The sequence below is a fragment of the Coregonus lavaretus genome (genome assembly GCF_964263955.1).
Source record: "Coregonus lavaretus genome assembly, chromosome: 13".
Taxonomy (NCBI): domain Eukaryota; kingdom Metazoa; phylum Chordata; class Actinopteri; order Salmoniformes; family Salmonidae; genus Coregonus; species Coregonus lavaretus.
Window position 1 is genome coordinate 20,368,218 of NC_140000.1, and position 24,432 is coordinate 20,392,649.

The following is a 24,432-nucleotide window of genomic DNA, read 5'->3' on the forward strand; positions in this document are numbered from 1 at the left end:
ACTGGCTAGTTTCTTGCGTATGGGTGCCATGTCCAGCTATTGAAAAGTGACACCTTGACAGTGAATGACTGGCTGTCAGGATTACAGCTTTGTCAACCAAACAGTAAATTGTTTCCCCACTCCACGTTGAATAAGCTCACCTTTTAGACCATGTACATTCTATATCAGGGACTGTTCTTCTACTTCCGCCATTTGATTATTGTCCATTTTTTGGTCTCACCTTCCTCCACATGTCTTTTATCTCCATTCCTCCAACTGATTTACAACTTACAATGACTGTGGTTTCTAAACTGGGAGACATTTATTAGTAGTAGTTCATTTTTGGGGGTGGACTTTAAGAGGGGACGTGTCATGTCCATAGAAGAAATACCAGTGTGTGTGTAATGAGTTTAGAGGCCTTGGTCAGTGGAGGAGCCTTAAAATAGGTTAGAGGAGTGGCATAGGATGGGGGAGTGGCCAACCTTCCACCAAATATAAAACCACCCACCCTATGATAGTCTGAGTTTGGCCTCTCTCTTTTCACCCCTTTCTCTATCCGTCCATCTCTCTCCCTATCTCTTTCTGGGCTCCAACTCATCCTCCTTGAGCCCTTCTCCAGAAAGTGATCCACGTTTATTTATTCGCCTCGTGAGCCTAACCAAACACCGGCAATATGGAGGCCATCAAGAAGAAGATGCTGATGCTGAAGATGGATAAGGAGACTGCTCTGGAAGCGGCTGACCAGTCCGAGATTGACAAAAATGCAGCTGAGGATAAGAGCAAGCAGGTGGGGACACCTAGCCTAGCTTAGCCTAGTATTCTCAGTAGAATTCTAGTTAGGAAGTAATTAGGTGATGCTAACTCACACACAGTTGATTAACTTTGCACGCCGAATACCATGCTAACACATGTAGGCCAACAATTGCTAAGATGCTAACCATACCTTGGTTAGGGGAGGTCAACTGAAGGTTAATCTTGAGGCCTTACAATAGAGCTGAAATTCAAAATGGGTCTGTTAACGCTGAATTTAATATGAATAATTAAAAGCTAATTATTACTTAGAGAAGGCAAGCAACCTATGTACACACTAAGTGTTATTAACAATAAATAACACAAATTATAATAACTATTCTTCAAGCTAATATATATTATGGCATATACCATATTTATTAACTATGTGTATGTGTAACAGTATTGCTTCCGTCCCTCTCCTCGCCCCTACCTGGGCTTGAACCAGGGACCCTCTGCACACATCGACAACAGTCACCCTCGAAGCACCGTTACCCGTCGCTCCACAAAAGCTGCAGAGCAAGGGAAACAACTCCTTCAAGGTCTCAGAGCGAGTGACGTCACCGATTGAAACGCTACTAGTGAGCACCGCTAACTAGCTAGCCATTTCACACCGGTTACATATGTATTTTTTTTAAACTCTATGATAACAATATTTAGGAAGTTCAAGGCGGAGTTGTTTGAAGAATGCAAAAAATTATCTTGGTATTTCTACCAAAACGTAGAAAAAAATATCCAAATGACAAATCCAAGTTTGACAGCCAGGAGCCTTTATAAAGTCCTAACCTTAATTGACAGAAAGTCACAGGAAAAGACAAAGAGAGACATTATATCCATTATATAGCTCCATAAAACTATAATAAGACTGTGCGTGTGGGCATTCTTCTTGACAGTGACAGCTGTCCTCCTGTCCCCAAGTTGGAATCCAACAGTAGGGTTGGGAACAACGACAAGGACAGACAATAGTTTTACACAGCAGGCCAGGGACGAAGGCTGCTGTGTACTTGTGGATGTTTGGGATCAATTCCTCATCAAAGGCGACCAATCATTATTTATAACATTCCAAAATAGTCTTGTTCAATAAGCAATGAACCGTACCCTGAAATATGTGATACCTAACATGATTGTGTGCTCTAATCTCCCAATGACTTCAATGAACAGTTTTGTCCTATGGAAATATGTTTTTGGAAACCTTGTGATGTTGACCTCTCCTTCTCACGTCTTGCTGCTGTATGTGTGGTTCTTTCCACTCTGTAGCCTGGTCTTCACATGTCCTGGCTTGTCTTACTCTGAGTTTCTTCCCTTCAACCATCCTCTCATACTGTCTCTCCCTCGCTCTATTGTCCTCTCCTCACTGTCTCTCCATTTCCTCTCTTTCTGCCTGTTTGTCTCTCTCTTTCCCACTCCTCCCTGTCTGTTGTTCTTTCCCTCTGTCAGCATGACGATGCGTTGATCCAGATGCAGAAGAAGCTGAAGGGGACTGAGGATGAGCTGGACAAATACTCTGAGGCCTTGAAGGATGCCCAGGAGAAGCTGGAGGTTGCAGACAAGAAAGCTGCAGATGTAAGTTCTGTTGGCACACCAAACAGCACACCACACAAACTGCTCTCTCACACCCACACATACAAACAAGGCCTCTTTTCCCATCATATTAGTTTCCACACACACAGCTCAACCCCTTAGGCCCACACCCTTTCTCTACCTTCTTTTGATCCCTCTATTCCTATTTGTCCATGACAATGATTAAATGGTTTTGTCAGGGAAGTACTTCCCTGATATAGCACGTCCACATGCCGCACTAATAGTTTGCCTTGTTATGGCAAAGCCCTGAGAAGGCTCTCTCTCCTATGCCAAAATACCATGGGGTTTAAAACAGGAGAGGTCAGAATGGTAGGGGCGGAGGAAGGGGGGGGGGGGGGGGTTGCAAAGCCCATGTCCACACAGACACTGTCATAAACACAATGCTGTCAAACCCCCCTGCTGGTCCATACCATGTGGTAGATAGGCCTTAAAGAAGAAAAGCAGTAAGAGACCTTAAGAGGAACCAGAATCCTCAGTGAGGATAAACATAACAACATCTATGCCCTGGCTCGTGTGGCATCTCAGAGGTGGCAGACACTCTAATAGCATGGTGTCATGACTTGTGGTCTCAGTTGCCAAGACAGAATATCCCTTCAGTCTTTAGTTAGTCTCAAGGGTCAGAGCCACAACAAGACACGTCAGTGAGGCAGGAGACATCCACAGTCAGGTGGAGAGATCTACATGTACTGTGGGGCCATTACAAACCCTGGCTTGTGGCATTCTGTAACCACAAAACACAAAACAAAATGGCCATCCAGGGTCTGCCATAAAATATATACTGCTCACCCTCCTCCTGCAACCCACCACCCCCTGCAGTGCCATTTCAGTGCAAAGCCTCTTGGCATCCAAGAAGGGGTGAAATTGATTTAGACAGGGTGTCACTCTGCATAGCCAGCTGGCTACTAGCCCCCCCGGCAGCCAATGGGGGATTAGTGCTAATAGTGTCGCCATGTCACTGCTGTTATTCCCCCTGTCATCATTGTGTTCCCGTTGACTTGGGAGAGTGTAGTGGGGACGATTAATATCGTTCCACCTTCAAACTACTCCCAGACTGGTGTAATCGACTGTGGAGTCCTGGGGTGTCCACTGCTCCATTACTGAGGATTAGGGACGCTTGTCAAACGATTGGCTTGCTCTTTGTTGAGATAATATTTCCTGGAACATTGTATTGGGAGACGTGTGGGTGGCACAAATTACTTTCTCTTCTAATGGAGTTGCTAGTGTTTCCTGATCCTTAATTAAATGACAAGAGACTTAAGAAACAGGCAAGACATCAACTGCAGTCTTATTTTTGACATTGCACTGTTCGGTTAGAGTTACAAAGGCAGAGCAAAATAACTCATACAGTATCCAATTATCATTTGATTATTTAATTAATTTAAATCATAACTTACGTTTAAAATAAAATGTAACGCCACTCGTGATTCATTATTAATTGGACTTTGAATTAAAGGATCCTGGGCGAGAGGAGATATCGTCATATTCATCATCTCCTCAAGCCCAGGTAGCGGTTCAGCCAAAGTCTGGCTAGTATGTGTTAACACAGGGACATCTAGTGGTAAGACAAGCCATTCTCACGTCCACATACAACTTGACAACAACGCTTGTCCATGGACAGCCCCCATGGACCATGGTGCACATTTCTGGATACATTGGGGAAAAGAGCAGTAATACGCAATGTAAGCCATCGCACATCTATTGAATACCAGGGAATTAATCTTTACATACACTAAAACCATCACGTACAACATTTTTATTCCGCAAGATGTGTCAACTGAGCATGGGCTAAAAGCAAGGGTCTCAAGCCAACACATTTCACAATTAGCCAAAGCATTACACGGCAGTATGCATCTTCTTTATGCTAAATCAAACCACTCACTGCTCTCCAGTCCAGATAATGACCTGGCCAGTTGGCATATGCAGCTTGGACAGATGGCCCTGTGAGCTGAGGGCAGCTAGCCAAGAGTTCCATGACAATGCACTGCAGACAGGACCTAGACCTATAGTGACACAAGTAATACATGAAAAATAAAGATATTGCTTCAGCTGAACCTTATTACTACCCACTGGGCACACTGGTTGAATCAACGTTGTTTCCATGTCATTTCAATGAAATTACGTTCTACCAACGTGGAATAGACAGATGTTGGAATTGATGTCTGTGCTTAGTGTGTGTGTTGCAGCCTGGTCTCATAGACTAGACGTAACATAGTAATAGTAAATCAAAGACACTCAAATTAATATGATATGTTACATTTGGTATGGTTACATAAGACAGATGGTTACTTAAAGAAAAAACGAAAGTAAGGTGGTTGGTCGGGGTGGTTGCGAGTTCAAATCTCATCACAAACAAATTTATAATTTGAGGTAATTAGCAACTTTTTAACTATTTACTACTTTTGAGCTACTTTTCTACTACTTAGCATGTTAGCTAACCCTTCCCCTAACCCTACCCCTTTTTAGCTAACCCTTCCCCTAACCTTAACCCTTTTAGCTAATTCTTCCCCCAACCCTAACCTTAACCCTTTAACCTAACTCCTAAACATAACCCTAACCCGTGGCCTAGTTAATGTTACCCAGCTACCTAACGTTAGCCACCTATCTAGAATTTGTAACATATCATAAGTTTAGCAAATTCGTAACATATTGTACTTTTTGCAAATTCGAAAAACATATTGAATGTTTTGCAAGTTCGTAACATATTTTACATTTTTCTAATTTGTAACATGTAATACAAATTGTAATTCATAATATATCATGCGAAATGGGTGATGGACATCCATAAATTAATACATACCATACGAAACGTAACGTTTCATACTATTTCTAGTGTCTCGGATTTACGTACATAATAATACGAAATGTTTTGAGACCAGGTTGAGCTACTAGCTAGCTCTAAATATGACAATTGATTTGTTTACTGTTTCATTGTCTTTGCGGTGGGGAACTTTATTGCGTTATCATTTGGAAAAAGTCAAAATGATTCAGGTGGCGGGAATATATAATGCGTTAGTTCCCCTTTGACAGGGCGGAGTAGACCGGAAGCGTGCTGTCTGTTGAAATAAGGAAGAGAAGAGAACAAGGCAACTCAGCAGTGGAGGGAAAGAGAGAGAGACCGAACAACCGTCTTCTTTGCACAGCTTGCCTCCAAATTCGCTGCAATTTACTTATTCGTCTTCAATAGACAACTGGAACCATCGCCCATACATTTAGCTTAAAAGGAAAATTCTACTTGTATTCGTGTTGTTGGAACTGCCATTCGAACCTATAGCATGTACTTTAGCCGCTAGCTAGCTAACGACGCTGTCTCACTGTCTGTCCATTGACACATCGAGGTGAAAACTTTGGTTTACAGTTTGTAAGCTAGTCTAATTGATTCATTCGGCATAGTTATCAATCTAACTACTTGGAGTTTAATGTTTTTATGCACATTACATTTGTCTGCCGTTAAGAATTAATTTAGACTATTTATAAGCTGACTTCCTACAGTGTTGAGTAACGTTAGATTGAAAGAAACGAAGCTCTGTTCTGATTTCCAGTTTGGACTCGTTGACGGGGCGTTGCTGTGTCTTCGGGAAAACATCGCATCGGGAACGACGTTTGCCAGCTTGCAACCAATCAAACTAGAACGACTAACATTAGCATCCTGCACGAGCTAGTATCAAAAACACGTTTTCAAACTTTGCAAGTTAGCTAAGTTAGCTTGCAAACTAAATTAACTAAAGAAAATGGCCAATAGCATCGAGGCAGTGAAGCGAAAAATTAAAGTTTTGCAGCAACAGGCGGATGAAGCCGAGGAAAGAGCCGAAATCTTGCAAAGACAGGTTGAAGAGGAGAAGCGGTCAAGGGAACAGGTAAAGTTGAAATAACCTTTTTAGGCCTTGAATTTAGGCCTTGAATTATCCAGATGCTAGTTACAGGTCGTAGCTAGATGCATTGATTTGTGATGCTATGGCAACTTTCGAGTACTGTTTGAACTGAACCCCCTACCATTAGCACCTATTTTTGTCGGTTTCTTCAGCTGGCTGGGTCTAATAGCCTCATATTGGAGGTGAAAGATGTGACAAATTCCTGCTAAATCAGATAGCCAGCTAGCTGGAGTTGGGCGTCCTCATAGAGAGAGATAGAAGGCTCATCATGGCTATAACTCGTTTTAGCATGGACATTGACATTGTGTGTCATTTTAAAGTAGTCAACTGGGTGGGGATTCCAATGGGTTGGGAGCAATCAGCCAATGATCAGCGCATTGTATTCAAATTGGATGCAATGGTTTGTAAATGGCTTTAAGCTATAACAGCCATCTAGTGGCCTCAATAAATGAATGAGACACAAGATTTGGTTCAGGACTCCAGCACTACAGGTGGTGATAAAACACCAATATTGGCTTTACACTAAAAAAATAATAATAACACGAAATAGAAAAGTGACTACTTTTTTAAATGGATATGGTTTCAATAGATGGGTTAGCTGACAACATGACGAACGATGTGTGCGCTTCCTTGGGGCAGAAGTCATCATGTTGTTATTCTGGATGGCCAAATTGCTAACAAGAATGACAAGAAACTGCCATGTGGGGAGTCGTAAGTGGCTCGTTTCAGCACGTTTCATGTTCTTGATACCATGTCTTGTTTTGAGGTGTTTTTACTGCTTTCATGTCAATGCTAATAATGGCTCAAATTAGCTAGCTAACCAACAACTGTAACAATGTATTTGAGACAAATTCTCATTGTGTACATTTGATTTATGTTTTCAAAAAACATTGGAGACCAAATATAGCTTACATGTTGTCAACAATCTAAGCCAACCCAATCTGTTTTTCCCCATAGTTGTGCACTTTTGTTGCTAAGCAACCAACCCATGCTGTCGCAAAGGCTATAATGGCACAGATACAAAGATGTGTCCTCTATCCATCTCTATGGGCATCCTGCATTTCCAATTATCTTCAGAATAATTGTACCCGAAGGTCTTTGCGTCTTTCATTGATTGGATATGTTTTATTTGTGCAATGCTAATTCCAATATGTTTTGCATGATTGAAAGTCGGTCAAATGCTTTGAATAGTTTGAGTTGTCCCTGCATTTCCCTATTCACTGGAATTTCAAATATTTGCCCCTAGGCTTGGCCCTCAACAACTTGCCAAATTCCTCATCCTCTCTAAGCTAACTAGTAGCTAGTGATGTAAGTGCCTGGGTTGCCACAAAGTGCAACACTTATTGCACTCTTTATTGCGGTTTTATGGCGAACTACTTTGGCCCTGTCCCCAGTTGTAATTCTCTTGTTAAATTCTAGATTAACCTGGTCACACACAGATGATACGAAGCATATGTTTCCGTATGGTTTTCTCCTTTCATCCCATGATAAAACTCCTACAAGACATGCATGTTGTCACTGATATGCGCTCAGTGTCTTTCTCAGGGAGGTACACAAGTGCTACTGTTATTTGGAGCAAAACAAATGCAACACAGTACCTGACTGGATATATACGGCTATTCCAGAGCTTTTGACTGAAATAAATGGCCTACACTGTGGACAGTCATTTTTAAATGAGAGCGTCTCTTGGACAACAGTTATACTCTAGCACAGAGGCCCGCGCTGGATGCGGGTGAGACCGAGTGTAAGGCTCCTGCGGAGTCATTCTACTATGGTGCACAGGAAGTGTGGTTGCCAACTGATTGTGGTGGGGCCTTTTTGCCGCTGCCGTCAGAGGAAATTACAATGGATGACAAAAAAATGTTGGTTTTGAGTCGTGCTTATATATATATATACACACATACACATATATACACATTTTAAAAAAGTGACCGAAGAGGAAGACAACCTGACAATGAATGTTTGGCCCTTTTCCCACAGAATAAATCATCAGGCCTAGCCTGGAGGAGTTATTTTGTATCGTTACACCTGTCTGACTCGGCCTTCTGGAAGTCTTTCAGAAATGCTACTACTCTTCTACATAAGCTCCTCTGAAGACTCGGATCATGTTGCATCTTGGTCATAAGGTGTACAAACACTAAACACCACCAAGCTAACTAGAGAAACCTCATTCTTAAGGCTAGAGCTGAAATGTCTCTGTGCTACAGCATTCTCCACCATAGAGGAGTTTGAAGATGCATACACATGCTCCTCACTTCCAATAATCTAGAATAGTAAATTAATTCATACATCCACCACCATAGCTGCAAAATACCACCTCCAGAATGTGCTTGGTCAAACAGGAAGTAGCTAACTAATAGCACTCTTTTCATTGGTGACAGTGATGTTTCAAGGGTGTGAGGGATCCGGAGGGGCCAGGGCTGTTGAGGGGGTGCTGATTTGCATATCTCTATGGCGCTGGCCTACGTTGGCGAGAAGGCCATTCCTCGTGCAGGCTGTCAAACACTTGCATGCCAGTGCCATGGCAACCGGGTTTGTCTGTGCTCCGACATCGTTCTTTCATACAGCCACAGCAGGTTGCCTTTGGTTATTGTATGTGTATAGTAGGGGTAGTTAATCAAGTGTTGCCGTAAACATCTACATCTGAAAGGTGCTGTGCTTTCATTGCCCTCTTTTTTTAGTTTGGTGGTCTGTCTCAATATTCTAGTGTTAGATTTACATTGTTTTCATCTGACAGATGGTCTTACCCAAAGCCATAGATAAGAGTTTGTGGTTTCAACCTAAAAGCTTTTGATACTCTTTGATGACATGATTCCATGGCTGTCATGCTAGCGTCTCCTGGGCATTATTTGAAAAGTGGCAGCAGCATCATGGCGCCCAACTCTATAGTTGAACAAACTCTTTACCCATTTATGATTGGTCTCATCCAGATTTACTAGATGGTACATACATACAATTTAGCGACTGAACATGGAGGTATGACTAGTAATAGACAGTCCAAAAGAATGAAGTCCTAATCCTCAATGTACTTCGCAGTATATACTAAGCTGTGTCAGTGTTAGCCTCCTTCTGATCTATCCATCTGGTTGTGGCTATCTAAGGCTTAGTAAGCCTTCTATCCATCTCTCACTGCTCTTTGCCTTCCTCTCGCTCTTTCTCTGACACGCATTATTCCTCTGCTCCAAGGCATGGAGAGTGAGAACAGAGCCAGGCTACTCTCTACAAGGCACTAAAACATTTATTCACTCCAAGTGCTTTAACCTTCCCCTCATCCGTCTCTGTGCATTCTCTCTTTCTCTCTCGCGCCCTTGCTTTTCCATACCCGACCCACCCAGGGTAGGCAGCACAGTCATCTAGGCTGGTGTGCCCAATTAGTGCCATTCATGGCCATAGAGACCACTGGCATGTCTAACCCAGACACCAGCACATCAATCGGGGAGAGATTCGCTGTGTGCATTAAATGTATCCGAATCTTATGGTGATCAAATGTGACGGGTTGGTGTCCATTACAAAGACTCTGCAACCACACACTCACACTTTCCCAGCTCTGTTCCAGTTCATTGGAGAGTGCTGCGCTCTCTCTCTCTCTCTCTCTCACCCACACATACGGGCTGAGGGAGAGGTGTGTCCTTAAACAGGCCTGTGTGTGTCTGAGTATAACTGCTGGTTGTTATGTCATAGTAACTCACACTCTGCTGAGGCGCACTCTACCAGTGTGTTATGTGATTGTAGGCTACATCACTCTGTAATCCTTCTCTATATCAAAGGTTGAGTTGGTGTGAAATATCACATATCCTTATTTAGTGACTTTTAAAGGTATCGGTATGTCATGATGTGCTGTCTGTGTTGGAAGAGGCCTCTCTAAAGATGGGCTTGTATCGGTGTGTGTCTCAAAGGGCATTTGTGAGCTTATGGCGTACATTACTTCTTAATAACCTCTCTTCTCTCTGTCCCTCTCTCTCCCCATCCAGGCTGAGGCTGAGGTGGCCTCTCTGAACAGGCGTATCCAGCTGGTTGAGGAGGAGTTGGACAGGGCCCAGGAGAGACTGGCCACTGCTCTGCAGAAACTGGAGGAGGCAGAGAAAGCTGCAGATGAGAGTGAGAGGTGTGTGTTGAAGGGGTGGAGGTGGGGTGGTGTTCTCAATCCTCACCGGGTTGCCTCACTTCCTCTGATGCCACATCCTGTTTCTCTAAGCGGGAGGCTTTTGACTTCCTGTCAGGGTTTTAAAGCAGAGAGGATGTGGGACAAGGTCATTGGTGGGTGTGAGCTGGAAGTAGCCTATTTGAGGGAGTACCCTGTGGGTAAATGAACAGGTTTGTATATAGGCTAGGACACTTTCTCACTCTCACACACACTGCCCCCTGACCTCTTTGTATCAGTGCCCCTCCTCCGATCTGGCCTGCATTATAGGGTCCTGACACCATAGGGATCACATATCAGCAGAAGAGGAGAGCTGTAGAGGTAGTTTGCCACCAAACTATACAGATATATGCTCACCTGTGTTTCTCCTACAGTATTTCCTGTGCAGAAAGCTAAGGCTGCAATACACTGTAGTATGGGAATTAAGGTCAAAAGACTTTGGCTCTCTCATGCCAATCTGTCTTCCTCTCTCTACCTCCCTTTCTCTCAGGGGTATGAAGGTGATTGAGAACAGGGCCTCCAAGGATGAGGAGAAGATGGAGATGCAGGAGATCCAGCTGAAGGAGGCCAAGCACATCGCTGAGGAGGCCGACCGCAAGTATGAGGAGGTGAGCTCATCAGACCCCCCCCAACACACACGTCACACGTCTAGAACAAGGCTCTGATGTGGCCTCTGAAGAAGTCTTGGATCGCACATCACCACTTATTTAGTTCTCTCATTCTCTTGCTTCCTCCTCCTCTTATCTATATTTTATTTTTCATTTCATTTGCTCTCTTCCTCCTCTCTCTCTACCCCTACAGGTGGCTCGTAAGCTGGTGATCATTGAGGGTGATCTGGAGCGTACAGAGGAGAGGGCGGAGCTGGCCGAGGGGTGAGTCGCTTTCTCACATACGTCACAGTGCACACAATCAATCTCACTGTGCCTCTCCCCTGCAGTCAGACACTACATCTGCTTAAGCTTGTAGCAGAACACATAAACACTCATCAGTTCACTCACTCTTACACTGCAGAAGTAAGTTTAAAGCCACAATGGGTTTCAGCCACACCTTTTGCATGGCGTTACTAAACTGGCCCCAACACGGCGGGCTGCCCGGGCTTTGCATGACGCGTTCGCTCACATTACAGCTCTCCTCACAGCTCTCATCACAGCAGTAGTAACTGCACACCCACTTTTATGTCACTTTACTTTTACCTGTTTTGAAGATTTGTTTTACTAAACAGTAAACTGGAGGTGTTTATAATGACATGTTTATCTGCTGCATTTAGTATGCAACAGAACGATACTGTTACTTTTGTAATTACCTGTAGTATCGCTGTAATAGGAAATAAGTATTCAAATGTCTGCTAGCACTAAACTAGCAAATTATCATTAGCATAAAAGTGGGAATGCCATAACAGTACCATGATAATATCCAATCTGTCCTCCCTCTCCCCATACGTATGTGCCTGTTGTGTGTGCATGTGTCCTGGGTTTACCATACCGACATGTCCCTTTGTCGGTTACCATTTTCTCTTTCCCTCCATCTTATGTCTTTCTCTGTCCATTCTCTCTCTGTCCTTCTCTTTCTTTTGCTCTCTTTCTGCATGTGCTTCCGTGTCATGTGACCCCCACCCCCCACCCCCCTCCTACTCACTAACAGCAACGCCCGGAGGTTGGAGGAGCAGCTGAGGGGTTTCGACCAATCACTGAAGAGCCTGCAGGCCTCTGAGGACAAGGTACCACCCCCCTTTCTCCCTGTTCTTACCAACTACAGGACACAGAAATGGTGCCTTATGGGGACCCTCAAAATGTCTGACTAGGGTCTTCATAACAGATGTCCATAAACACGACCCTCTGAACCAGGTTTGTGAGGACCAGGAATGCACACAGGGATTTTCAGTCCTCCTGCCCTCGTTAACATAAATTCCCGCATTCATCTGGCTGCATGACTGACCGCTCTATAGCTGCTGCTTCCGCGATCCTTTCCCCTTCTCATGTGTGCCCCTTTTCCCTTTTCCTTCTCTCTCAAACGCTCTGCATACCATCCGCATGAATTTAGCCGGCTTTATCGAGACCTACAGGCGCTCCATATTCCAAGTTTACTAAGAGTATTTCACCACAAACATTTTCCCTTGGTTTATCAGTATGATAAGTCTATGCTTTGTATTGTTGGGATATTATTTAGTTTGTAGCAGAATGGTCTCGGTCCCATTCCTCCGAGGTTAAAGTTCATGCCTTTCTCTCCTTGTGTTTCTCTTTGTAAATCTCTCCGTCTGTTTTCTCTACCCCCCCACCCTCTAATTCCCCTGTTCATTGTCACATGTCTTTTCCTTTCCCCCCACCTTATTGACCTTTGTCCTCATTTCCCTCACCTCCCTCCCTCTTCTATCCACCCTCTTCCTCATCCCCTATTCCCACACCCTACTAAAAAACCCAACCCCAAATGAACCGCAAAAAAAACTAAAAAAATACTGCAGCAAATGTGCCGAGTTGGAGGAGGAGCTGAAAAATGTCAGCAATAACTTAAAGTCCCTGGAAGCCCAAGCTGAGAAGGTAGGAAGGAGGGAGGGGAAACCCTGCATGCTTTTGGAACTGAACGTAACTGCACCCAGGCCAGTCCTGGAGACAACTACAGGTCCATTGACCACCTAAAACCCTCCAAAGCCTTATTGAACTGAAATGAGGGGAATGGAAAATGAGTGTTGCTGGTGAATGTCTTTTAACTACAATATGATGACCATAACCCTGGATGTTGTGAAAGTGCATAACCTGAATTTCAAATGTTTGGTTTACTTTAAGGGATAAAGTTAACTTAGTATTTTTTTTAATCTGTAATGTTTTAATAAGCATGTGTACTGGTATATGTTACAAAATGCTTGACTCTAGTCTATAATGCCACGTGTCATCACCAACAACTTCATTTATCAAAGTAGAGGTAGACCTATTTGCCTTGTAACAGTGTCTGGCATTGCGTCCCGCCCACAGCCTCAGCAAGTCAGTTGCGTTTCAGACATACTCCAGTAACCACATGCATGTGCAACATAAGCTGAGTTCTATTTGGATGAAACCACAAAGAACCGACCAATCAAACTGCCAGCCACACAAAATCCCAGGCAGCAACGAAGTCAGACGTTAGATTGTCTGGAACGTAGAGAGAATTACTCTTAACAGCTCTAGAAGGCTTGCCAACCCTGAGTAAATTCCATCCCCATGTTCCAGATACACATGTTTTCTCCTGTTGCCATTTAAAAGGTGGAACGAGGAAGTACATACGAGCAGGCATGAAATCAAGCTCACCAGGGACTCTCTCCTCAACCATGAACATCCACTCCTCTCCCCCATCTGAAGGGGCCCAGGACTGGTTCTAACTAAGGTGTTTCTGGGCAGGGAGGGAGGCTAGCTAGAGCTATAAGGGGAGTCTGCATGGTGGTTGTCTCCTGTGATGTAATCCTTAAGCTCTTCTGGATAACAGGCCACACCCTGACTTTGCAGCTGCAAGAATGCAAACCCACATCTCCCCTAAACCCCACCCCCCCCCTTTAGGGTGATGACACTACTGCACAACACCAGTGCTCTGTAGCTCAGAGAAAGAGGCCTTTTCAGAAAACTCCCATTGCCAGACGAGTGTCTGCCAATGATGTCATCCGACGAGAGAAGCCTGTTTGTTTTGTTTTCATTCTTCTTCTCCCACCCAAACTCTAGCTACATTGAAAGCTGCACAAATAGAAAAACGGTCCATCTCAAACTCCTCAGGCATGTTGAGGTTGAGTCACGCGATCAGTCGACACACCTCACTCCCTCATTCTCTCAAAAGCGTCACAGCCCATGCCTTCCCACTGCACTGTTGCTGCTCAGTCCGCACAAAGGTGGTAGCAAAGATATTTATAACTAACCCAAGATAGTTAATCTGTGTCGTTTACAGTGGGAGCAAATTAAGCATAGTGGGCAGAACAACGAGGTGGGCTAAGCATGAGCTAGTGAGATCATATTGGTGCGTTGTAGCATATTACCATTAGGGAACGCCTCCTCTGAAGTGCGCGTGTGCACAAACTCAATTCGACCTTGCACTCCTTCTAAACAACGCGATTTTTTGCGACGCGTCAGGTCTAAAACTTAGTGCACTGTGTCCATAACAGATTCTAGTTTTGGGAACAGAAATGTCGGCCCAGCTTTACCTAGTTCCATCCTCTCTCACTACCCGTGACTGGACTTCCTCTCACTACCACATTTAGTGGTGAGAACATTCTAAATGTATAGCCCCGTGCCGTGTCTGGGTTACCCCTTCTGTCTGTGGTGGTAGTGGTTGGAGTTGCCACTGGCAACCTGTTTCGACACAAACACAAATAGTACAGCAGCCACATTCAAAAGCTTATGACCAGACTGAGTACTCAAAAGGGATGAGGAATAATAAGAATCAGTTTCTCCTAATTGTAGGCCCCCCCCCCTCCCAGGGGGTTTCTTTGCAGGTCAGTATCTGTTCCTCATTACAGTCGCAGATGTCCCGTCCCCCGCCACCCTCTTATTTTTCTTTTTTTGTTGTTGCATAGCACACGTCTGCTAGAGTTGGAAAGATGTTAGGGTTATGCAGTTAAATGAAGTGCTGTTGTAAGGCCTTAAGCCTGCCAGCTACCTCTGATAGCTGAAAACAGATTTGAGTTATTGTCTTAAGCGTTGTTTTGTCATTTTCTGTCTCCACTAATGTGCAGAGCTGATTCTTTCTACTACATGACAGAAGAATCATGGCTGTTCTGTGAATGCTCTGTGATGTGCTGTCCTGAAAAGGCCTGAGGACTCTCTAGTGTCCCAAACGTGTGGTTCTCTGATTGGCTTTTCTTTCTTCCTCCCCCTTTGTCCCCTACAGTACTCCCAGAAAGAGGACAAGTATGAGGAGGAGATCAAGATCCTGACTGACAAACTCAAAGAGGTGAGATTCCCCAGAAACACTTATAATGAAGCTCTGAATGGTTGACTGTCCATACACACAGCATTATTGTGGTATGTGCCTGTATTTCTGTGGTGGGGGGTTTAATAAACTTGTGATACTTTCCCATAGGCTGAAACCCGTGCTGAGTTTGCTGAGAGATCAGTGGCCAAACTGGAAAAGACCATTGATGACCTGGAAGGTAGGACTCTCACTCTCCACATTGTTGCAATTCACAGGACTGTTATAAGGTTTTATAAACTGTACTCTCCCTCCTGTGCCCTCTCTGGCTTTCTTTCTCTCCATCCTCCTTGATGTACATCTCTCCTCATCCCTTTCTCCTCTCCCCTCTGTGCGCCCACAGATGAGCTCTATGCACAGAAATTGAAGTACAAAGCCATTAGTGAGGAGTTGGACCATGCCCTCAATGACATGACCTCCATGTAAATACTCATTTAGATGCCTGTGTGGTGTGGGTTGAACTGGAGTGTGCTATTGCGTGTTAATAACAGTATGATTCAGTAACAGTATGCAGACTGTCATAAGAGGATGGAACAAGTTGAGTTGCTAGGGAACTATTGTAGTGGAATGGGCTCTGGTAGCCTTTGGATGTTTGTGCTGGAAAATGTATCACACTAAACAATGTATTGAGGCATAGCCTACCATGTACACACACTTTCATGCATCTACACCCATGTAAACATACCATTTGAATTCTCACTCTAGGGATAGGCACATTGTAGATGGATACAAGCATACGGTAGCTACAAGTAAATCTGCAGTGGTTTAAGAACAGATCCAGAGACCTTGAGCTTTCCCCTTTTATCTTTTCACTCACTTCTGCAAAGTAAGGATGTGAGCTGTCACCTTGGCAACAGTACAACACAAGGCACAAACACTGATACTTTGATATGTAGATATGGCTCGCACACTATTACATAGGCCTACTTACACAAAGTTAATATATTTTAATGGAAATCAGTTTGACTCTAGTCTAGCTCAGGGATTCCATTTGAAGCTATTGAGTTGCAGTGCGTGTGTATGTTATCTGCCTGGTTAGTTGGGCGATTTGTATCAGTCTAATTCCATTACAAGTTTGACTTTCCTAGTGTTCTACTGTAATACACTTAAAGGCCAATTCCGCCACTTTTTAACATCATTCATCATCTCCAGCACCAAACCAGTGTCTACATATGTGAAAACAGCACGTTTCTATGATTTTGTTGTTAAAAAGGTCCTAAAAAAATTATGCTTCTGACATCACAGGGTAGGATTAATAAAAGCAATTTTCAAAACCTGCAAAGAGTTTCTAGCCCAAGGGAGGGTATTTGCTTGCTCTCCACGTCGCCGTGAATGTCATTGTCTGAAAATCACTGTTTTTGAAATGTTTAAACTTTTGATGACATCATCGGGTAGAACTTTAACATTTTTAACAAAACGCGCAGTTTTTACATATGTTGACACTGGTATTGTGCTGGTGATAATGAAAACGAGGTTGAAGAATGGTGGAGTTGTCCTTTAACTCCGGTCTTGCATGGTGTGTTTTGGAGTTGCATGGATTGCAGGTTTGCTGTGTGTTTTACACCCCATGATAACAATAACCATGGTGTGTTATTTGAAGTGTTAAATTGCCATTGCTCCATCTCTGTATTTCAGATAAATTGGACTCGTTAGATTTCTGGAAAACCCAATACACTCTGAATTCGGTCTGCCTGAACTGCCACATCGGTTGCGCGCTCTCTTCCTCCTCCTCTTTCCCCCTTTCCTTTCTAGAGAGAAAGAACCATACCCTCCTCATAGTCACCAGTGTCTGTCTCTTCCTATCTCTCTAGACCCTTCTCTCTCATCTCTCTCTCTCTCTCTCCATCTCCCTTTGTCATTGGCACAGTTGCGGCCAGCACGCTGGCTGAGTTTCTGGGTTACTGTCTTTTTTTTTTTGTCCATCTGTCTGGACTCCTTTCCTATCTGTACTGCACTGCTCGCCCTCTGACAAACCCATGTTCACACACACTCTGTATTTGTGACTGTCTCTCTGTACCTAATGAAGAGAGGGGGGAAAATAATGCCTTGGCTGTCTGTGCTCTCTGAGTTCACTGTCTGAGTTCACTGGTTTTTGGCTGTCCACACTGTCTGGGTTTCATTGGTTTCACTCCACTAGGCATTTTGGCATGGATTTGCATCACCTGTGTCACCAAAGGTGGGTCAGTATGGTCTGATGCACCCCTCCCTCATGGAAATTAAGGGTAAAAATGGATGTATTCTGATCAAGAAAATGTTATCACAAGCATTAATGTGGGCACAATAAGCACTTAAAACCGTTATGAATGAATGTTAGGATAGATTATGCTGCATTTGTTGAATTTGCACCAAAGACCAAAGGCATAACACCTTAAGACACACATACATTTTTGAAATATGTCCTGGTGATCACTCAAAGAAGATCCAGTCTTGCAGACCAGGTTTGTGTAATCCTAGATTACAGGTGTGGAACAGACCTTTACCCTTCTTTCACCCTTCTGAGTCACGTCTTATAAAGTGACCCAAAAGAGGAAAGCTCAAAACAGATTTGCAGGTGAAGTATTATTAAATTGTCAGAACTAAGTATACAAATGTGCAAATATAGCATTTTTGCATATGTAAAATAACCTAAAGAAGATTACAAAAACAGATGCTGGTAGCGCGTTAACCTGGTCAGTGCACTAATTATTGAAATTGTGCAAATATTGTATTTTTGATGTGACCTGGCATCAGGAACATTTTTGCACGTTTATGATTTTTGAAAGTGTAGGTAAATTCACTCTCACTCATCCTTGTTACTGAAGCTGAAAAGCCTGTAATAATAATGACTCGCTCAGTCAGTGTAGGTATTCAAAACACAGTTAGTATCAGTACACACAGCATTGTCATTGTACAGCTAATGCAACAGTAAGTAGTTTGACAAGATGCCTAAAATGAATTATTACTATTCAATTACATCAAAATGACATGCCTGTGGTTGCACAAAATGAGTCGACTGAGCAATGACTATCAAAATGCAAAATAGGAACTTGGTAATTTACATAAATCTACAGAATTCATCACACATCCATAACTAAATAGACAACCCTTTATTACTACCTTATGTTTGCTATCTTTACATAAATGCATTAGGGGGTGGAACAGGGATAATATTACCGTAGCATACTTATATTATAGCATAAAATCACGATCACAATATTCAATGGTGCCATTTTGTATAAAGGTACTGCTGAGATTTTTGCAACATGTTTTGAAATGAAGACCAATGAATTAATTGTTTTAAAAGTTATATTCTTAGCATCTGCAGTTCAAACAATTAGTCACCCCACCACTGTTTTGGTAAAGGGATGAGGCTGGAGAAATGCAACCACCATCAAAATCATAAGACTGAGCTATGGACGCAAGGAGTGACCGTCCATGATTATAAAAACCATAGTTTTAACCATGTTTTGAGGATATACAGTGTTTGTTTACATTTACATTGTTTGCAAACAATGCAGTAAAACAAGCTTATATTTTGGGTTCTGATGGGGTAGGCCAGTTATACTATGCTCAGGAGGCATTCATAAGATATATTCTTCAAGAATCAATGGGTTTAGCCTATATCAGTCCCAAACAATATATGTAGAAATCGCAGATTGACAGTTTTAATGCTTAGTCTAACATTGTCATAAAGTCTTGGTATATCGATCATCCACTTCTCATTCAGCCATTCCATAAAGAAATCACAAGACTCACAACTGTAGAATAAAGTTGTGTATCAAATTTAGCTGAAAAGGCAGGTTACCTACATTTCAGCAGATATACAGTGCATTCGGAAAGTATTCTGACCCCTTGACTTTTTCCACATTTTGTTACGTTACAGCCTTATCCTAAAATTGATTAAAATATTTTTTTATCACAAAACACACAGTACCCCATAATGACAAAGTGAAAACAGGTTTTTAGAAATGTTTGCTAATGTATTAAAAATAAAAAACGGATACCTTATTTACATAAGTATTCAGACCCTTTGCTATGAGACTCAATTGAGCTCAGGTGCATCCTGTTTCCATTGATTATCCTTGATGCTTGATTGGAGTCCACCTGTGGTAAATTAAATTGATTGGACATGATTTGGAAAGGCACACACCTGTCTATATAAGGTCCAACCGTTGACAGTACATGTCAGAGCAAAAACCAAGCCATGAGGTCGAAGGAATTGTCCGTAGAGCGCCGAGACAGGATTGTGTCGAGGCACAGATCTGGGGATGGGTACCAAAACATTTGGGCAGCATTGAAGGTCCCCAAGAACACAGTGGCCTTCATCATTCTTAAATGGAAGAAGTTTGGAACCACCAAGATTCTTCCTAGAGCTGGCCGCCCGGCCAAACTAAGCAATCGGGGGAGAAGGGCCTTGGTCAGGGAGGGGACCAAGAACCCGATAGTTACTCTGACAGAGATCCAGAGTTCTTCTGTGGAGATGGGAGAACCTTCCAGAAGGACAACCATATCTGCAGCACTCCACCAATCAAGTCTTTATGGTAGAGTGGCCAGACGGAAGCCACTCCTTACTAAAAGGCATATGACAGCCCGCTTGGAGTTTGCTAAAAGGCACCTAAAGGACTCTCAGACCATGAGAAACAAGATTCTCTCTTTGGCCTGAATGCCAAGAGTCACGTCTGGAGGAAACCTGGCACCATCCCTACGATGAAGCATGTTGGTGGCAGCATCATGCTGTGGGGATGTTTTTCAGCGGCAGGGACTGGGAGACTAGTCAGGATTGAGGGGAAAGATGAACGGAGCAGAGCGATCCTTGAGAGCGATCCTTGATGAAAACCTGTTGCAGAGCGCTAAGGATCTCAGACTGGGGCAAAGGCTAACCTTCCAACAGGACAACGACCTTAAGCACACAGCCAAGGCAACACAGGCGCGGCTTCAGGACAAGTCTCTGAATGTCCTTGAGTGGCCCAGCCAGAGCCTGGACTTGAACCCGATCGAACATCTCTGGAGACACCTGAAAATAGCTGTGCAGCAATGCTCCCCATCCAACCTGACAGAGCTTGAGAGGATCTGCAGAGACAAATGGGAGACTCCCTAAATACAGGTGTGCCAAGCTTGTAGCGGCATACCTAAGAAGACGTGACTGTAATTGCTGCCAAAGGTGCTTCAACAAAGTACTGAGTAAAGAGTCTGAATACTTATGTAAACGTGATATTTCCGTTTTTATTTAAAATACATTTGCAAAGATTTCTAAAAACCTGTTTTTGCTTTGTCATTATGGGGCATTGGGTATAGATTGAGGAGGGGGAGAAACAATTTAATCAATTTTAGAATAAGGTTGTAACGTCACAATGCGGAAAGAGTTCAGGTCTGAATGCTTTCCGAATGCAGTGTGTGTCTGTAAACGTTATTATAAAATGTATATTAGGCTACATTCTTGTAGGCAATTTAAGTAAATCATTACCAAATGATTTATGTTTCCATCCAGGGGATAACGACTGCCCCCTCTCATTTAAGCAACGGAAGTTAAAGGCTTACCGCAGTACTGCAGGGATTGTTAGCAGAAAACAGGATCCCCTCATTATAGTGAATGGAAAAATTTAAATCTTCAGTAAATAATAAATCATGGTACCAATAATTGCTTCTAATACACCAGATGTATGTTATTTTAAAATTGCACACAGGACATTTTAGTTGCTAATGGCAGCCTGCGCTACCCCGGTTGGCCTTCAACTTGAGTTACTCAATGAGGGGGGGGGCAGCACTGAGCTAGCCTGCAACGTCACTTCCTGGAGTAGCTCTAACTGCGCATATTATGTCTCAATGAGACGCCATCTTAACTGACTTCATTAGATGTGCTATTGAGTCTTCACATAGGAATGAATGGTGTCATGTGATTGATTGCTTTGTCCATTCATATATATACAGTCATTGTTTCCATCTAATGCACCATGACTGTGTGCTACTGCTAGTTAGAAATATAATTAGGTTGGCTACAAAAATTTAAGCAGAAGCTGGCTGAGTGAATAAATTGCTAGCTAACTTTGCTAGTATGCTTTTACAAATATTTGTCTTGTTCAAGCCAGCTAAGATTTCATGGAGGGTCTCTTACCAGTTTAATAAAAAGCTTAATGTTGAGAAACCTAGAGATGATAGCTATACTAGCATATCAACCAATATGCTGTTAATTAAATAGTCATAACTGTAACACTTGCTGTCCCATGCAGGCAGTACAAATCAAAACATGTTCATAGTGAGAATAAGAAAAAACCCACTACTGTTGTACTTTCTTACACTAGCACATGGACTTGTCTTTTCTGAATAGCACTGATTTTGCTGTTCACTGCTTTGAAGGAAGTTTTCACTGACTGACATGTGGTTGTCGTACTTAGCTACCTTAAGTTGACAGGCTTGACTACTGTATTTCTCTCCTGTCTGGTCTACCCAAGAAAGCCATTGATCAACTGCAAAACATACAGAATGCTGCAGCATGGGTACTGACCAAGACCAGACAGAGAACACACATTACACCGGTTTTGAGGTCTTTGCACTGGCTGCCTGTGTTTTAGAATACATTTTAAGAATCTTCTATTCGTTTTTAAGTCAATCCACGATTGTGCACCCCAATACATGTCAGACATGCTTTTAAGTTATGTACCCAGTAGGTCCCTCAGGTCCTCTGGCACTGGCCTTTTTAACTATCCCAAAGCCTAGGACCAAGAGGCATGGAGAGACAGCTTTTAGTTGTTATGCCCACAGCCTCTGGAATAACCTGCCAGAGAACCTGAGGGGGGCTGAAACTGTGGACATATTTAAACATCTTTTTAGCTTTGCTTTTCCTTAGGGTGCTTTTTAGTTGCTCTGGATAAGGATGTCTGCTAAAGGCCTAAATTGTAAATGTAGCTGCTAGAAAAGTGTAGCTGACAGGTCAGACTTATTTTTGTTAAATGTTGTAATGTTAGTATGAGTAGATCACGCCATGTTCTCGCTCTGTCAGAGATAAATAAGGCAATACAGTAGCTCGGGCTGTGTTAGTTTCAAGGTGATTTATACTGTAGTTAAATAGGGAATTATTCTCTAGTGATACCAAACCTCCACAATGTATAGCATACAACATGGCTCTCTTTACTCTATGGAGACCTTGTGAGTTATGAAGATCTGTCATAGAATTCACCTTAATAGTCACCCCGGGTTTTGTTCCACAGATTTAAGGCTTACATATTTGGTTCTGTCACTAGAGAAGTTGTATTCAAATGTTATGGTTTGGTGTAAGTTCCCCTTTTTTGAGGTACTGCTAAAATATCTGTTGACCCATGGTATTATGGGGGATCTCCAACTTCAATATCTGACCAGTTGCTATACCATGTTGTGGCTTGTGGAGTTGCAGAAATGCCGTTTCTGAGTTACAGAAATAGAGAGTAAATGAGGGCTACAAGGTATATTGTTTTCAAAGTAGTCATGTACTGATTTTATGCTATCAGGAGGTTTTGTCATATGGATTGAGATGGTTTAGCCCTTGATGTTGCGCCATTGCTCCACTATAGTGTAGTAGACATCTTGACAAAACTCAAACACCACTTTAACATCTCAATGTCTTGCCTCTTACATCCTCATCTCACCACCAGGAGGATCCTTATCTTACATTCATTCTTTGTGTGTGATTTACAGATGCGCTAGCCAACGCCAAGGAGGAGAATGTCAACATCCACGCCACCCTGGACAAGACCCTGGAGGACCTCAACAGCTTCTGAGTGGCTGCTGGAGCTGCGGCCTGGCCCCTCCTCCTCTTCACCACCACTTCTTATCGCTCCACCCCCTCACCTCTGGTCCTATCTCTCTGTCTGTGCTGGCTGACTGTTTAGCAGGGGGGTGGGGGGGCTGTTCATTCTTTTTGGTGAAGGTAGCACTTTCTTCAGTCCACACCTAGCCAAACATGTTTCCCCAGTAGACCAAAATGGCTGACCGCCTCTCCCACATTCCACCCCAGTATCTGCGGATGCTCTCCTGATGAGCATCCCCTTTTTTTGTAGCCTCTCTTCATAGCAGTCTTTAAGTCTCAAAACGGCAACATTTACTCAAGCACCCACATCTTAAGTGTTAATCACAGGTTTCTAATTTGACACATTCCAGCTTAGGCGTGTGATTTACGTGTTTTGAGGCGACTCCTATTATCTTTCTTTGGCTGCTAGCTGTTTAGCCGTAAGCGTTTAAATACTTTGAGGCTTTTCTCTCCTGTTCTGATAACAACCCTTGTTACGGGGATATTTGGTGTCCACTGGGACACATAGGAAGGTGGCGAGGGTAACAACTCTTACCAATTTATGACTCCCTTTGGAATGGGACCACCATTTTGATCATTACCTCTCCTTCTGTTATCCCCCATCTGAACCACTTGCCCTACCAACATATCGCCTCAAACCCTTGTCCCGCTCTAACCACTCACCCTCTGCTGGAATATCCCTACACAAGCACTGCTTTTCTACTGTGCCAATGCCCAGAGGGTCCACAACTGTGCTACCTTTTGTCAAATATTTTGTGTTCATTTACAAGTATGGGCTGGGGGTGACATGTTTATTTCTTATAAGGGAGAAGTGTTTTGTTTAGTTGCATGGCATTTGTATTTTGTCTTATATGGAGCCATTTTCCAAAAAGGGCCATTATCACAAGTTACTGTAAACTGAACGGTTTGTTTTGCAGTTATCTTCCCACTTAAAGATCAGGAAATTGAATTGTGAATGAGTCGTAGTTCATTGAAGGGATATAAGTGTCGTATAGCTTCAGACAGAATTGGACGCAGATATTCTAGCCAATTGCAGCCTTAGTCCTCTAAGCTAATTGTTAATTTTCCCGATAAGATGTAGGGGAGGGGAGTGATCAGCCAATCACTACGCATTCCACTGCCAAAATGGAAGCATAGGGACAATGAAGAGGGATAGGGAGAAGGGACACAAGGGTATTAAACCTCTTATCAATATAGATTATTAAACTATTTTTTTCTGCAAATTAAGTGAACTGCAAACCTTATAAAATTAATAAAGAAATAAAAAGTAAAGTATTGCATCAAGTTTAACTGGAACTTTTCACTCGACGCTAAGGGTGTAAACATTGTGTTACCAGTAATGTTTTCATTGTAATAATCATGACACAAAAATAAAGGACCATGATTCGTAT

General features: G+C 43.0%; 1 protein-coding gene across 6 annotated transcripts; it reads left to right on the top strand.

The window, feature by feature from the left end:
• Positions 1–652: 652 nt before the first annotated feature.
• Positions 653–24,431, top strand: LOC311140239 (uncharacterized protein; the record flags this gene model as incomplete). 6 transcript variants are annotated; one of them, XM_084175190.1, is made up of 9 exons in its annotated part: positions 653–766; positions 2,206–2,331; positions 10,190–10,323; positions 10,850–10,967; positions 11,161–11,231; positions 12,001–12,076; positions 15,202–15,264; positions 15,394–15,463; positions 22,930–24,431. In XM_084175190.1, the coding sequence occupies 9 exons, from the start codon at positions 653–655 to the stop codon at positions 23,010–23,012; spliced, it is 855 nt and encodes a 284-aa protein (XP_084031316.1). The 6 variants fall into 6 exon arrangements, with proteins under 6 accessions (XP_084031316.1, XP_084031317.1, XP_084031319.1 ...); XM_084175191.1 differs by lacking the exon at positions 12,001–12,076 and adding an exon at positions 12,818–12,893; XM_084175193.1 differs by lacking the exon at positions 22,930–24,431 and adding an exon at positions 15,626–15,708.
• Between the last annotated feature and the right edge of the window lies 1 nt (position 24,432).